This window comes from Oncorhynchus masou, chromosome 8 (assembly GCF_036934945.1).
Source record: "Oncorhynchus masou masou isolate Uvic2021 chromosome 8, UVic_Omas_1.1, whole genome shotgun sequence".
NCBI lineage: Eukaryota > Metazoa > Chordata > Actinopteri > Salmoniformes > Salmonidae > Oncorhynchus > Oncorhynchus masou.
In genome coordinates, this window is record NC_088219.1 from 43,996,795 (window position 1) to 44,009,905 (window position 13,111).

Sequence of the window (13,111 nt, forward strand, 5' to 3'; positions counted from 1 at the left end):
CTTGTAGGAGTTTAAGGTTGGTGATTTAACACTTAGTTTTAAATCAACAATTAAATGAGGAAATGTAGAAGGTGACAGTTTAAGCCCCCTGTGGGGAAACAGTGAGGTCATGGTGCTACACGCTGTGGAGATCACAACAGTAGTTATTGCCTGGAGGTCAAAGGTGAGAGGTCCGATTCCCACGGTGGTCATATGCTGTATAACACCCCAGAGGACAGTTGACCCCTGTCTATATGTCATTGGCAACCAGTGGTGTGGAACATGTGTCAACTATAAACTATTTTAACACTTGCCCCCAAATCCCCCTACCCCAAAACATGTAAATGTTGGACTACAAATTGTGCCTTCCTGTGTTATAGTTAAGCCAAAATGTTTTCTATTCTACTGAGCCATTTACTTTTATGTTCATATTCTTATGTTTTATTTCTTATTGTTGTTGCATCACTGAGAAGGAACCTGCCTCTAGTTGTACAGTGTATACCATGTGTATCCCGCACAACTAATAAAACAAAACTACCCCCTATGGAGGTGAATGTGAAGCAGGGTTGTGATCATGAGGGCATGCAACATATAACAGTTAAATTAAATAGAGCATTTCTTATTGGACAATTCTAGGTAGTCCCTCTCCTGTTTCAGTCCTTGTTCATCAGTTTGAGGCCTGATGAACACGACCCAGAAGAAGAACTCTGAGGTAACTTGTGCTAGTGTAGTGGTTGTTGGCTGGGAAGGACAGTATTCCAGAGCTCCCTTCCTCCAGGAATCCATTCCTCATCAATGTTCACTTTATCTCTCCCCTCAGATCAGTCTCTCGTTCTATCTCTCCATCTACCCCCAGTCCTCTTCAGTCTGCCTCGTCTCTCTCTTTCTCGCTCTAAGTGGTGTGTGTCGGTGGTAACCCCTACCAGACAAGTTGAGACTTGCCTTTCTCAATATCATTCTCTCTATCAAATCCAGTCATTTTATCTTAGTCCTGGTTGCCCTAGGTAAGTTGAGACGTCTGTCTGATTGACAGTCCGGTCGGTCAATCAGTCAATGGAGGTGGGAACCCAGGGAGAGGGGCTAAGGAGGTCAGGGGGTGGTCAGATAGATTTGATTGGCCCAACCTTCTTCAGGTTAATGGAGATTGGTTCAACTTGGCTGTGGGTTGAGGTATAAAAGAGGTTAGATTCTACACACTGGTGTCATGTGGTTTGTCGGCCATTTTACTAAAGACTACACATGGGTAGAAACTAGATGGCTACTGGACTGCTCAATGGATTCATGGGCTATTGACTGCGAGCCAGTAAGGGTGCAATGGATTCTGCACCCTTGAGTGGATATTGCGCTTAGTGCCGGATTAATCCACAACTAGAAACCCAGAAAATGAAAATAGCCTGCTGGAGTAGACTTATGTAAACCATTGACCTCACTGCAGTACAATACTATACATAACCTACCACTGAGCGACAGAGGGGTCATTATCCTCTGGTCCGCTGTTCTCCTTCTGCAAACCACCAACCGCTGTCTATTGGAAGACTCCCAGCCTTCTGCAAACCACCAACCGCTGTCTATTGGAAGACTCCCAGCCTTCTGCAAACCACCAACCGCTGTCTATTGGAAGACTCCCAGCCTTCTGCAAACCACCAACCGCTGTCTATTGGAAGACTCCCAGCCTTCTGCAAACCACCAACCGCTGTCTATTGGAAGATTCCCAGCCTTCTGCAAACCACCAACCGCTGTCTATTGGAAGAATCCCAGCCTTTTAGTTTGAGGATTTCTGTTGTTCACTTTACTTTACTGTACTGTACAGTCCAACTGTATTTCTCTCCTCCTCCTCCGTCTCTCTGGGCTGGTGGTGTAGGGGGCTTGAGGAGGGTGTGGCCTGGGTAGGATAAGCCTGTTTGTATCTCCTAGTCCTCCTCCTGCCTTCCAATAAGCCAACATGTTACAGGCTTTAAGAACTCTGACTTTACACGGCTTTGGGGAAATTAAAAGCAATTTAGATGGTCTGCCAGTCAGTTAATAAGTTGGCAAGAGATAAAGAGAAAGCGAAAATCATATTTCTAGTTTCTCCTGTTTCGAGGTGTGTAGTTTGACCTGGTTTCTTTGAAGCAATACAGTTCAGAGAGCAAGACGTCTGGTTAGGTTTATTAAGATGGTCAGATCCAAACACTGTCTGAGCGATGGGCTAAACAGGTCTCGACTCTTTTGTGTTGTTCCAACCCCTAGAGATGACGCTTAGCAATGCCCTTTTCTGACCCTGTGGCTGGCTTCATGTTCAGTGTCCGCAACAAGGAGTCTTCTGTGTGTTTCTTCTTCTGTGGTAGACGTTTCTGCAAGACTTCATTTTGTACTAATGCTATCAACTTAACTCTCTTTAACTCTGTCTTTCATAGCTCTGAAGGCTTTGAGGCCGATACGTAAAGCTTATTAAAGAGCAGTGATACGATCAAGTGTGCGGGTTTCTTCTTCTTTCTCATTGCTCTGATTCTGAAACGGGATTTGATCTTACACTGCTTTCTCTTCTTAGTGTGATAAAGTCTTTATTTTTTCTGTCTTCTGCCATTCTCTCATCTTCTCTTTAATTCTTATTTTTCTCCCTCTTCTGACTTCCCCTCTCTTCTTATTTGTCGATCCCCTCTCCTTTTTTTCATTCGTTCTCTCTTCCTCAGGCCTCCCACTCTTCATCCCCCTCTTCTTCCTCATCCTCCTCTCTGCCGTGCCACCTCCACCCTTCATTGGTGGCGGCAGCAGAGGAGGTGGGCTCTGGCCTGGGGCTCAGCCTATCGGTCTCTAGCTCCTCCTACCTTAGTGGACACTCCTCGCTGACCACGCCCATGGTGAGTCTACCTGATTGGCCCCCGGTGACCCAAAGGCTGGGCCTCCCGTGTGCTGTGTGTTCTGGTTCCGTTTGCTGCTGTGATCTTGCGTGTTGTGTGGAACTGCCTGTATGATTTCCCTGGATCCACGTGGAGTGGTTCTGATTGTCCAGAATGGCACATGGTCTCTGGCATGGTTCCGACATTGATGGCGATAGCGGGATAGCGGTGTGTGTGTGTACTGACATGTGCATTTAATGCCGTGTGTTGTAATACTTCGGTTTAGCATCATAAGATGCAAAGTAATGCATTTCTGATGTTTTATTTGTTTATTTCTCCTGAAAACAACCGGCACAGAAGTGGTTATGTGGAACAGGTGGAGTCAAAGAGGAGTCCCAAATGACAATCTTACAAAGCAGGGAGCAGATAGAAACCTGGTGATGAAGGAGGTTGTGGTGGGTGGCTTAGCACATGACCGAGTTAACACTTGACACGGTTTTCCATCTCATAACCTCAAACCTCTATTCGATAGCAGGCGGATGATGTTGATCTTAGGGTGTGGCCTGACCCCGTGTGACCCCTGGGTGTGAGGGGCACACTGAGGAGGTCGGCGGGAGGGGGGAGAAGTGGTGTGTATCTTCCTGTGGAATCTAGAGGAATGCATGACATTTGGACCCGGCCTGATGTAAAACAGATTCCTCCTCCTGTCCTTCTCTTCTTTCTCCTCTTCGTCCTCTCTCGTTCTTCTACCACCTCCTACTCTACCCCTTTCTCCTTGCTGCTGACCTCTACCCTCTTCTGCCACTTAAATCTAATCCAACATTATTTCTAGTTTAATTTCCCTCCTCCTCTCTCTGATACACATATTTTGCCTCCCCCCCCCCACCCTGTGTAATGTTCACATTCCTCGAGTCCTCGAGTCCATGATGTTTTGAGGCGATGTCATGGAGATGGGAGTCATTTAAAGGAATTGATTTATTGCCAACAATGTAATTTCAGTGGAAAATTGTTATTCTACGCTCTGTGTGTCTGTCTCTGTGTCTGTCTCTATGTCTGTCTCTGTGTCTGTCTCTGTGTCTGTCTCTGTCTCTGTCTGTCTGTGTCTCTGTGTCTGTCTGTCTCTGTGTCTGTCTCTGCCACTGTCTGTCTGTGTCTCTGTCTGTCTGTGTCTCTGTCTCTGTCTGTCTGTGTCTCTGTCTGCCTGCCTGCCTGTCACTGTCTGTCTCTTTCTGTCTGTGTCTCTGTCTGTCTGCCTGCCTGTCACTGTCTGTCTCTTTCTGTCTGTCTCTTTCTGTGTCTCTGTATCTCGGTCTGTGTCTCTGTATCTCTGTCTGTGTCTCTGTATCTCTGTCTGTGTGTCTGTCTGTGTGTCTCTCTGTATGTCTGTGTGTGCGCGCAGACCTGTGTTGTCAAGTAAATTTTATGGTTGTTTGTGGAGAATAGTATGGAGAACATTTGTTGGATGGAAAGAAAGAAAATAAGCTGTCCTTAAGTTTTCAGTGGAAACATCATAGTTCGTTCTCCCTCCTCTTTTGCATACCCTCGGTGCTGTAGGTTTAGTGTGTGTGGGGGGAGCATGCATGCCAGTGTGTGTGTGTGTGTGGTGTTTATCAGTGATCTATGTGCTGGCTGCTCTGTGTGTCCTGGTATGTATGCAGGAACATGACGGGGTTGATATGCACAACGGTTTACACACACATTCTCAGACAAACACGAACACACACAATCTCAGACACACATTTGTGCATTGTAAATATACCTTTATCTGGTGGTGTTTGTGGTGAAATAATTGCTTTAGGTGTGTTGTATGCTCAGTTGTGTTCTTGGCTATGTGAAAGGCATAGAAAGGTTGATATCATTCCATTTATTGTTATAGTATGTTGAATTACATTAGTTAGTAGGAGCTTAGGAGGTGCTGGAGACTTTCAACTTCACTTCCTTTTCAGCTTTGACCTGATCCTATCTGCTGTCTTTACCTTGTTCTTTTCTCCTTCTTCCTGGTTTCCCTTCCTACTCTCCACCAATCGCAGAGCTCGGACCAGGTCGCCTTGGCCAATGCCACCCTATTGGCTGGCAGCGGGGATGGGCCCGACTGTTCCCTGGCCGACCTAGTGGGCTCTGTGGCCGTCTGTCTTCCTTCCTCTGAGACCACTTCTCTTCTCACTGACTCTCTCCTCCACACCTCGACAGTGGTGAGCTTGCAGGCAGGCAGACAGACAGACAAATCTAACTCCCAGACCTTATATTTTGGCTATTTTATTACCCTACCTTGTGACTATTCTCCTATTCACTATCATGTGTAACACACACATTTTACTGAAATACTGTACAGACTAAACACTAATCACCAGTGCCACCTGGTGGCCAATTATTGACAGTTAGAAACCGTCCAGTAGAAACCATACAACACAATGGAAGTGCTTCTCCATGCCTCGTCTTACCTCTGAGCTTGCTGTCCCCATAGAGATAAAATGTGTTCTATTTAATTCCATGGTCGTCCCTCTTCTCTTCACGTAGAGTGTGGACGAGGGTGGCGAGGGTGAGTATGTCAACCTGTACTCATCCAGCCAGGCCAACGGGGAGCTGCCACTCTGCCACAGAGTAAGTTACACTCAACCTAGATCATAAACTCAGCAGTAAAAGAAACGGCCCGTTTTCAGGATCCTGTCTTTCAAAGATAATTCGTAAAAATCCAAATAACTTCACAGATCTTCATTGTAAAGGGTTTAAACACTGTTTCCCATGCTTGTTCAATGAACCATAAACAATTAATGGACATGCACCTGTGGAACGGTCGTTAAGACACTAACAGCTTACAGACGGTAGGCAATTAAGGTCACAGTTATGAAAACTTAGGACACTAAAGAGGTCTTTCCACTGACTCTGAAAAACACCAAAAGAAATGTGCCCAGGGTCCCTGCTCATCTGCGTGAACGTGCCTTAGGCAGGCTGCAAGGAGGCATGAGGACTGCAGATGTGGACAGGACAATAAATTGCAATGTCCATACATTGAGACGCCTAAAACAGCACTACGGGGAGACAGGACGGACAACTGATCATTCTCACAGTGGCAGACCACATGTAACAACACCTGCACAGGATCAGTACATCTGAACATCACACCTGCAGGACAGGTACAGGATGGCAATAACAACTGCCCGAGTTCCACTAGGAACGCAAAATCCCTCCATCAGTGCTCAGATTGTCCGCAATAGGCTGAGAGAGGTTTGTCTGAGGGCTTGTAGGCCTGTTGTAAGACAGGTCCTCACCAGACATCACTGGCAACAATGTCGCCAATGGGCACAAACCCACCGTTGCTGGACCAGACAGGACTGGCAAAAAGTGCTCTTCACTGACGAGTCACGGTGTTGTCTCACCAGGGGAGATGGACGGATTCGCATTTATCGTCGAAGGAATGAGCGTTACACCGAGGCCTGTACTCTGGAGCGGGATCAATTTGGAGGTGGAGGGTCCGTCATGGTCTGGGGCGGTGTGTCACAGCATCATCGGACTGAGCTAGTTGTCATTGCAGGCCATCTCAACGCTGTGCGTTACAGGGAAGACATCCTTCTCCCTCATGTGGTACCCTTCCTGCAGGCTCATCCTCGTGTGCGTGATTTCCTGCAAGACAGGAAAGTCAGTGTTCTGCCATGGCCAGCGAAGAGCCCGGATCTCAATCCCATTGTGCACGTCTGGGACCTGTTGGATCGGAGGGTGAGGGCTTGGGCCATTCCCCCCAGTAATGTCCGGTAACTTGCAGGTGTCTTGGAAGGAAGTGGGGGTAACATCTCACAGCAAGAACTGGCAAATCTGGTGCAGTCCATGCACTGCAGTAATTAATGCAGCTGGTGGCCACACCAGATACTGACTGTTACTTTTGACCCCCCTTTGTTCAGGGACACATTATTGCTGTTCGTCACATGTCTGTGGAACCTGTTCAGTTTATGTCTCAGTTGTTGAATCTTGTTATGTTCATACAAATATTTACACATGTTGAGTTTGCTGAAAATAAACGCAGTTGACAGCGAGAGGACGTTTCCTTTTTTGCTGAGTTTAAGTCCTCACCACAGATCTAGGATCAAATCATTCTACCCACAATCCTAACAGTAACCATTAGGGGGATGATCAGAGATCTGATCCTGTATCAATGGTTAATATCTTCTACCTGTTCCATTCTACCTGTGCCAACCGTTACTTTATGAAGACTGCATTTGTGTACATGATGTGTTGGTGTTCCATGCTCCTCATCCTACCTTGACAGAGCTTACTCTTTCCCCAACAGGAGCCCAACTCTGCTGACGACGTCCTTGAAGATCCCTCTCCGCAGATGCCCTCCTCCAATAGCAAGGAGGCTCTGGACAAGGACAGGTAAGGGATTGAGTGGCCACTAGGGTTACATTGCATAAACACTCTCCCCGTTCAGTCGTTACGTCATTACTTGATCCGGTAATCCTAGAAGATTAAACGCCAATTGAATTAAATGGATACTGATTAATGACCAATTCTATTTGTAAGCATAGAGAGAATTATTAGAAGAGACAAAGTCCATTCATGAATTTGAATGGAACATTTTTCATGGGTGACTATTCTATTATAGGTAGTCATTCTATTTCTATGTATATAAATCCAGCTACACTGATCTAATGCCGCGTCTGTCTGTCTCTGTCTGTCTCTGTCTGTCTCTGTCTGTCTCTGTCTGTCTCTGTCTGTCTCTGTCTGTCTCTGTCTGTCTCTGTCTGTCTCTGTCTGTCTCTGTCTGTCTCTGTCTGTCTCTCTCTGTCTCTCTCTGTCTCTCTCTGTCTGTCTGTCTGTCTGTCTGTCTGTCTGTCTGTCTAGGAGGCAGAAGTCAACAGACTCTGCGCCTTGTGACGAGGAAGTGGATGAGCTCTCTCTCATTGACCACAAAGAGATCATGTCCAGGATTACGCTAAAACAAGAGGTAACGGGTCCCTCATTCACTACGGCACTAACAGTATTACCACCAATGTCTATTGGCTAAGCATTGTATGTGGTTGTCTTTGGCTACTGCGCTTTCTTTCAATGGGATTCTATTCATAATAACAATATAATATAGTCCATTCAGCGGACACTTTTATTCAAAACTAGTTCATCATCCGTTTTAAGCCTTTTAAGAATGCGTGGTCCCAGGTATTCATGATACATAATGTTAGTGAGACGCTGAAACAAAAGACTACAAATAAGAAAACTCTCAGTCCACTACTGACATCTAGAGGAAATTCTGGAACTGCAGGGCACGTTTCTCCATTAAAATGTCTTTTCCTTTTTTCTGTTTGGTGCAGTCTGACAGGCAGGAGAGTCTGTGTGTGTGATTTGTGTGAAATGGTGGTCCCCACTCTGCAAGGTCAGATGTAGCAAGAGGGAAGGAGAGAGAAATGGGAGGAAAGGGTGGGAGGGAGGAAAGGGTGGGAGGGAGGAAAGGGTGGGAGGGAGGGTGGGAGGGAGGAAGGAAGGAAATGGTGGGAGGGAGGGTGGGAGGGAGGAAAGAGTGGGAGGGAGGGGTGGGAGGAAAGGGTTGGAGGAAAGGAGGGAGGGAGGGGTGGGAGGGGGGGAGGAAGGAAAGGGTGGGAGGGAGGGGGGGAGGAAAGGGTGGGAGGGAGGGAGGAAAGGGTGGGAGGGTGGAAAGGGTGGGTGGGAGGGAGGAAGGGAGGAAAGGGTGGATGGGAGGGAGGAAGGGAGGAAAGGGTGGATGGGAGGGAGGAAAGGGTGGGTGGCTGGGAGCGAGGAAAGGGTAGAAGAGAGGGAGGGAGGGAGGAAAGGGTGGGAGGGAGGGAGGAAAGGGTGGGAGGGAGGGAGGAAAGGGTGGGAGGGAGGGAGGAAAGGGTGGGAGGAAGGGAGGAAAGGGTGGATGGGAGGGAGGAAAGGGTGGGTGGCTGGGAGGGAGGAAAGGGTAGAAGAGAGGGAGGGAGGGAGGGAGGGAGGGAGGGAGGAAAGGGTAGAAGAGAGGGAGGGAGGAAAGGAAGGAAGGAGGGAGGGAGGAAAGGGTAGGAGGAAAGGTTGGGAGGTGAGGGAGGAAAGGTTGGGAGGTGAGGGAGGGAGGGAGGAAAGTTGGGAGGGAGGGAGGAGAGGGGATAAGAGAAGGGAGGTCTGATTAAACAACAAAGGACAGCTGTAGCGGTAAACAAGGGTATTTTTGTTGGGGATCTGTCAGCTTGTGTGATCAGCCTGTGTCCTGCGTATGCCAGCCCTCTCTCTCTCTCGTCAGTGGAGCTGGTGCAGGGCTGGAAGGGAGGGAGGGTGAGCATGGACAGAGAGGAGAGAGCTGCATTTTGGGCTAGACTGCATTTTTGCCCTAATCCTCATCAATTCTCTACCTAACCCTCTCTCTCTCTACCCCACCCCCCCTCTCTACCCCACTCCCCTCTCTCTATCCCTCTATGCCCCCTGTGCTCTTTTTCATCTATTCATCTCTCCCTCCATCTGTCTTTCTCATTCTCTCTCTCAGAATGATGATGGTCCTGACGTGCGTGCTGGATCAGGGGATATTCTGTTAGTCCACGCCACAGAGACGGAACGCAAAGGTAGGTCACGTTTATCTCCGTTTGACAGCAGCCCCCATTAGAATGTGTGGTTCTGGGTCAGTGGCACAGGCTGTGTATGTGTGTGGGTGTTTTCATACTGGACGGGATCCGATTACACTTTGTCTGTTAAATTGTATGTCACTATATTGTGATGTCAGTATATTCTCCCTTCTCACTCTGACATGTGAACAGTTATAGAATAGATATAACAGAACAGTTATAGACATTACAGTTATAGAATAGATATAACAGAACAGTTATAGACATTACAGTTATAGAATAGATATAATAGAACAGTTATAGACATTACAGTTATAGAATAGATATAACAGAACAGTTATAGACATTACAGTTATAGAATAGATATAACAGAACAGTTATAGATATTACAGTTATAGAATAGATATAACAGAACAGTTATAGATATCACAGTTATAGAATAGATAGAACAGAACAGTTATAGATATCACAGTTATAGAATAGATATAACAGAACAGTTATAGACATTACAGTTATAGAATAGATATAACAGAACAGTTATAGACATTACAGTTATAGAATAGCTATAACAGAACAGTTATAGATATTACAGTTATAGAATAGCTATAACAGAACAGTTATAGATATTACAGTTATAGAATAGATATAACAGAACAGTTATAGATATTACAGTTATAGAATAGATATAACAGAACAGTTATAGATATTACAGTTATAGAATAGATATAACAGAACAGTTATAGATATTACAGTTATAGAATAGATATAACAGAACAGTTATAGACATTACAGTTATAGAATAGATATAACAGAACAGTTATAGACATTACAGTTATAGAATAGATAGAACAGAACAGTTATAGATATCACAGTTATAGAATAGATAGAACAGAACAGTTATAGATATCACAGTTATAGAATAGATAGAACAGAACAGTTATAGATATTACAGTTATAGAATAGATATAACAGAACAGTTATAGACATTACAGTTATAGAATAGATATAACAGAACAGTTATAGACATTACAGTTATAGAATAGATATAACAGAACAGTTATAGACATTACAGTTATAGAATAGATATAACAGAACAGTTATAGACATTACAGTTATAGAATAGATATAACAGAACAGTTATAGATATTACAGTTATAGAATAGATATAAGAGAACAGTTATAGACATTACAGTTATAGAATAGATATAACAGAACAGTTATAGACATTACGGTTATAGAATAGATATAACAGAACAGTTATAGACATTACGGTTATAGAATAGATATAACAGAACAGTTATAGATATTACAGTTATAGAATAGATATAACAGAACAGTTATAGATATTACAGTTATAGAATAGATATAACAGAACAGTTATAGACATTACAGTTATAGAATAGATATAACAGAACAGTTATAGATATATCTCGCGATAGATAGAACATTCCTGTTTTCCAGATTGTTCTGTCAGGAATGGAGATGACCTATTACCTCTCTATTCATGACCCCTCTCCATGCTTTCTACAGTTCATAGGATCCATCATTAGTTCTCGACCTCAGACTTAAAGGGGTGGTGTTCTCCTCTGCTCCCCGACAGATCTGGTGTTGTACTGTGAAGCCTTCCTGACCACATACAGGACATTCATTAGCCCAGAGGATCTCATTAAGAAGCTGCACTACAGATATCCTTTCGAAACTCACCGGACGTGTTGGTCGCCTTGTGTCTCGATGGCTGGATACTGTGTGTGTTTGAAAGACAGTGGGAAATGTTTATGTTTTCATTTCCTATGAGGAGGAAGAGTTGAGAATATGTATTCTCCTTCACCACCAAGCACATATACCAGGTTCTGTCACAGTCCAGACACATTTAAGAAGCGAGTCAGCAAGAACACCTTCTTTGTGCTGGTTCGAGTGGTGGATGAGCTGTGGTGAGTATGGATGACCCACTCTCTCCATAGAGCCACACAAATGGCTTTTTACTCCAACAAGAGTCTCCAACTGTTTTTCTGGCCTGTAGCCAGAATAGATTGAAGATATTTTGAAGCAATGATTTATTTATTGTCAAGTTGGTCTTACAGGATTAGTTGGCACGTTATTAAACCCATATATATTACAGTGATAGATGGTGATGGTCAGATGTGGAGGCGTTGCCTCACTTGTCCCCTGCTCTTTTCCTCCCTCTCGTTCTTCCCTCCCAGTCTGGTGGAGTTGACGGAGGACATCCTGAAGCAGCTGATGGACCTGGTGTTCAGGCTGGTGTGTAACGGCGAGCTGAGCCTGGCCCGCGTGCTCCGCAAGAACATCCTGGACAAGGTCTGTTTTCTGTTTCACATTACTTTGGACATGAAAGGCACCGTGCGATCTACTGCAGGTCAAATACAATGGCATTCTAAACGTTCTGTTGTCCAGGTGGAGCAGAAGAAGCTGCTACGCTGCACCAACTCTCTCAAGCCGCTGGCCGCCCGGGGCGTGTCCGCCAGGTAGGGGTCAACACGGGTTCAAGGGTCAGGAGAGTATGGGAGGGGGCTAGGAGCAACCTCTTCTTGTATTTGCTTGTGCTATTGATTCGTTTGCTTTCTCTGTCATGAAGCATTTGTGTGGGTGTGGGTGGGTTGGTTATGCTGTCCGAAAGGACAGGAAATCAAGGAACATTCTCCCTTGTGGGGGACATTTCCCACGTCTCATGGAGGACGAGAGCTATACTTCATGACTAAGAATATGTGTGGACACCTGCTTGTCGAACATCTCATTGCAAAATCATGGGCATTAATATGGAGTTGGTCGCCCCTTTGCTGCTAGAACAGCCTCCGCTCTTCTGGGAAGGCTTTCCACTAGATGTTGGAACATTGCTGCAGGGACTTGCTTCCATTCAGCCACAAGAGCATTAGTGAGGTCGTGACCTGATGTTGGGCGATTAGGCCTGGCGTTCTAATTTATCCCAAAGGTGTTCGGAATGTTCTGTGCTTCCAATTATTTGCCACAAAATTGGGAATCGTCTAGAATGTCATTGTGTGGTGTATTGTTAAGATTCCCCTGAAACTAAGGAGCCTGAGCTTTGCACCACTCCGGTCGACACTTGGCATTGCACACTGATCTTAGGCTTGTGTGCGTCTACCCAGTCATGGAAACCCATTTTGTGAAGCTCCCTACATACAGTTATTGTGCTGACATTGCTTCCAGAGGCAGTTTGGAACTCGGTAGTGTTACAACCGAGGACAGATGATTTTATGCACCCATTTTTACGCGCTTCAGCACCCGGCAGTCCTGTTTTGTTGCCTGAGCCGTTGTTGCTCCTAGACGTTTCCACTTCTTAATAACAGCGTTTACAGTTGAGTAGGGCAGAAATTTGACGAACTGACTTGTTTTAAAGGTGGCGTCCTCTGACGGTGCCACGTTGAAAGTCATTGAGCTCTTCAGTAAGGCCAATGTTTGTCTATGGAGATTGCATGGCGGTGTGCTCGATTTTATACACCTGTCAGAAACGGGTGTGGCTGAAATAGCCGAATTCACTCATTTGAAGGGTTATCCATGTTTTTTTAAATATTTTGTCTATTCTAAGCTTAGTGTTTAGGGTTAGAATTAGGGTAAGAGGTTAGGGAAAAAATGATTTTGAATGGAAATAGATTTTAGGTCCCCACGAGAACAGAAGGATATAACTTGTGTGTGTTACTCCAGGCCCGGAACGCTGCATGACTTCCGCAGCCATGAGATTGCCGATCAGCTCACACTACTGGATGCAGAACTGTTCTACAAAATTGAGGTACCAGAGAT

At 45.4% G+C, this 13,111-nt stretch overlaps 1 protein-coding gene across 1 annotated transcript in view; it reads left to right on the top strand.

Moving 5' to 3' along the window:
* LOC135544718 (rap guanine nucleotide exchange factor 1-like) overlaps positions 1 to 13,111 on the top strand; it is a 91,404-nt gene that overhangs the window by 72,655 nt on the left and 5,638 nt on the right. The window contains 11 exon segments of the mRNA XM_064972559.1: positions 2,652 to 2,816; positions 4,820 to 4,990; positions 5,316 to 5,399; positions 7,081 to 7,166; positions 7,635 to 7,737; positions 9,262 to 9,337; positions 10,938 to 11,022; positions 11,176 to 11,268; positions 11,539 to 11,653; positions 11,750 to 11,820; positions 13,016 to 13,100. Coding sequence (XP_064828631.1) covers positions 2,652 to 2,816; positions 4,820 to 4,990; positions 5,316 to 5,399; positions 7,081 to 7,166; positions 7,635 to 7,737; positions 9,262 to 9,337; positions 10,938 to 11,022; positions 11,176 to 11,268; positions 11,539 to 11,653; positions 11,750 to 11,820; positions 13,016 to 13,100 — 1,134 coding nt within the window.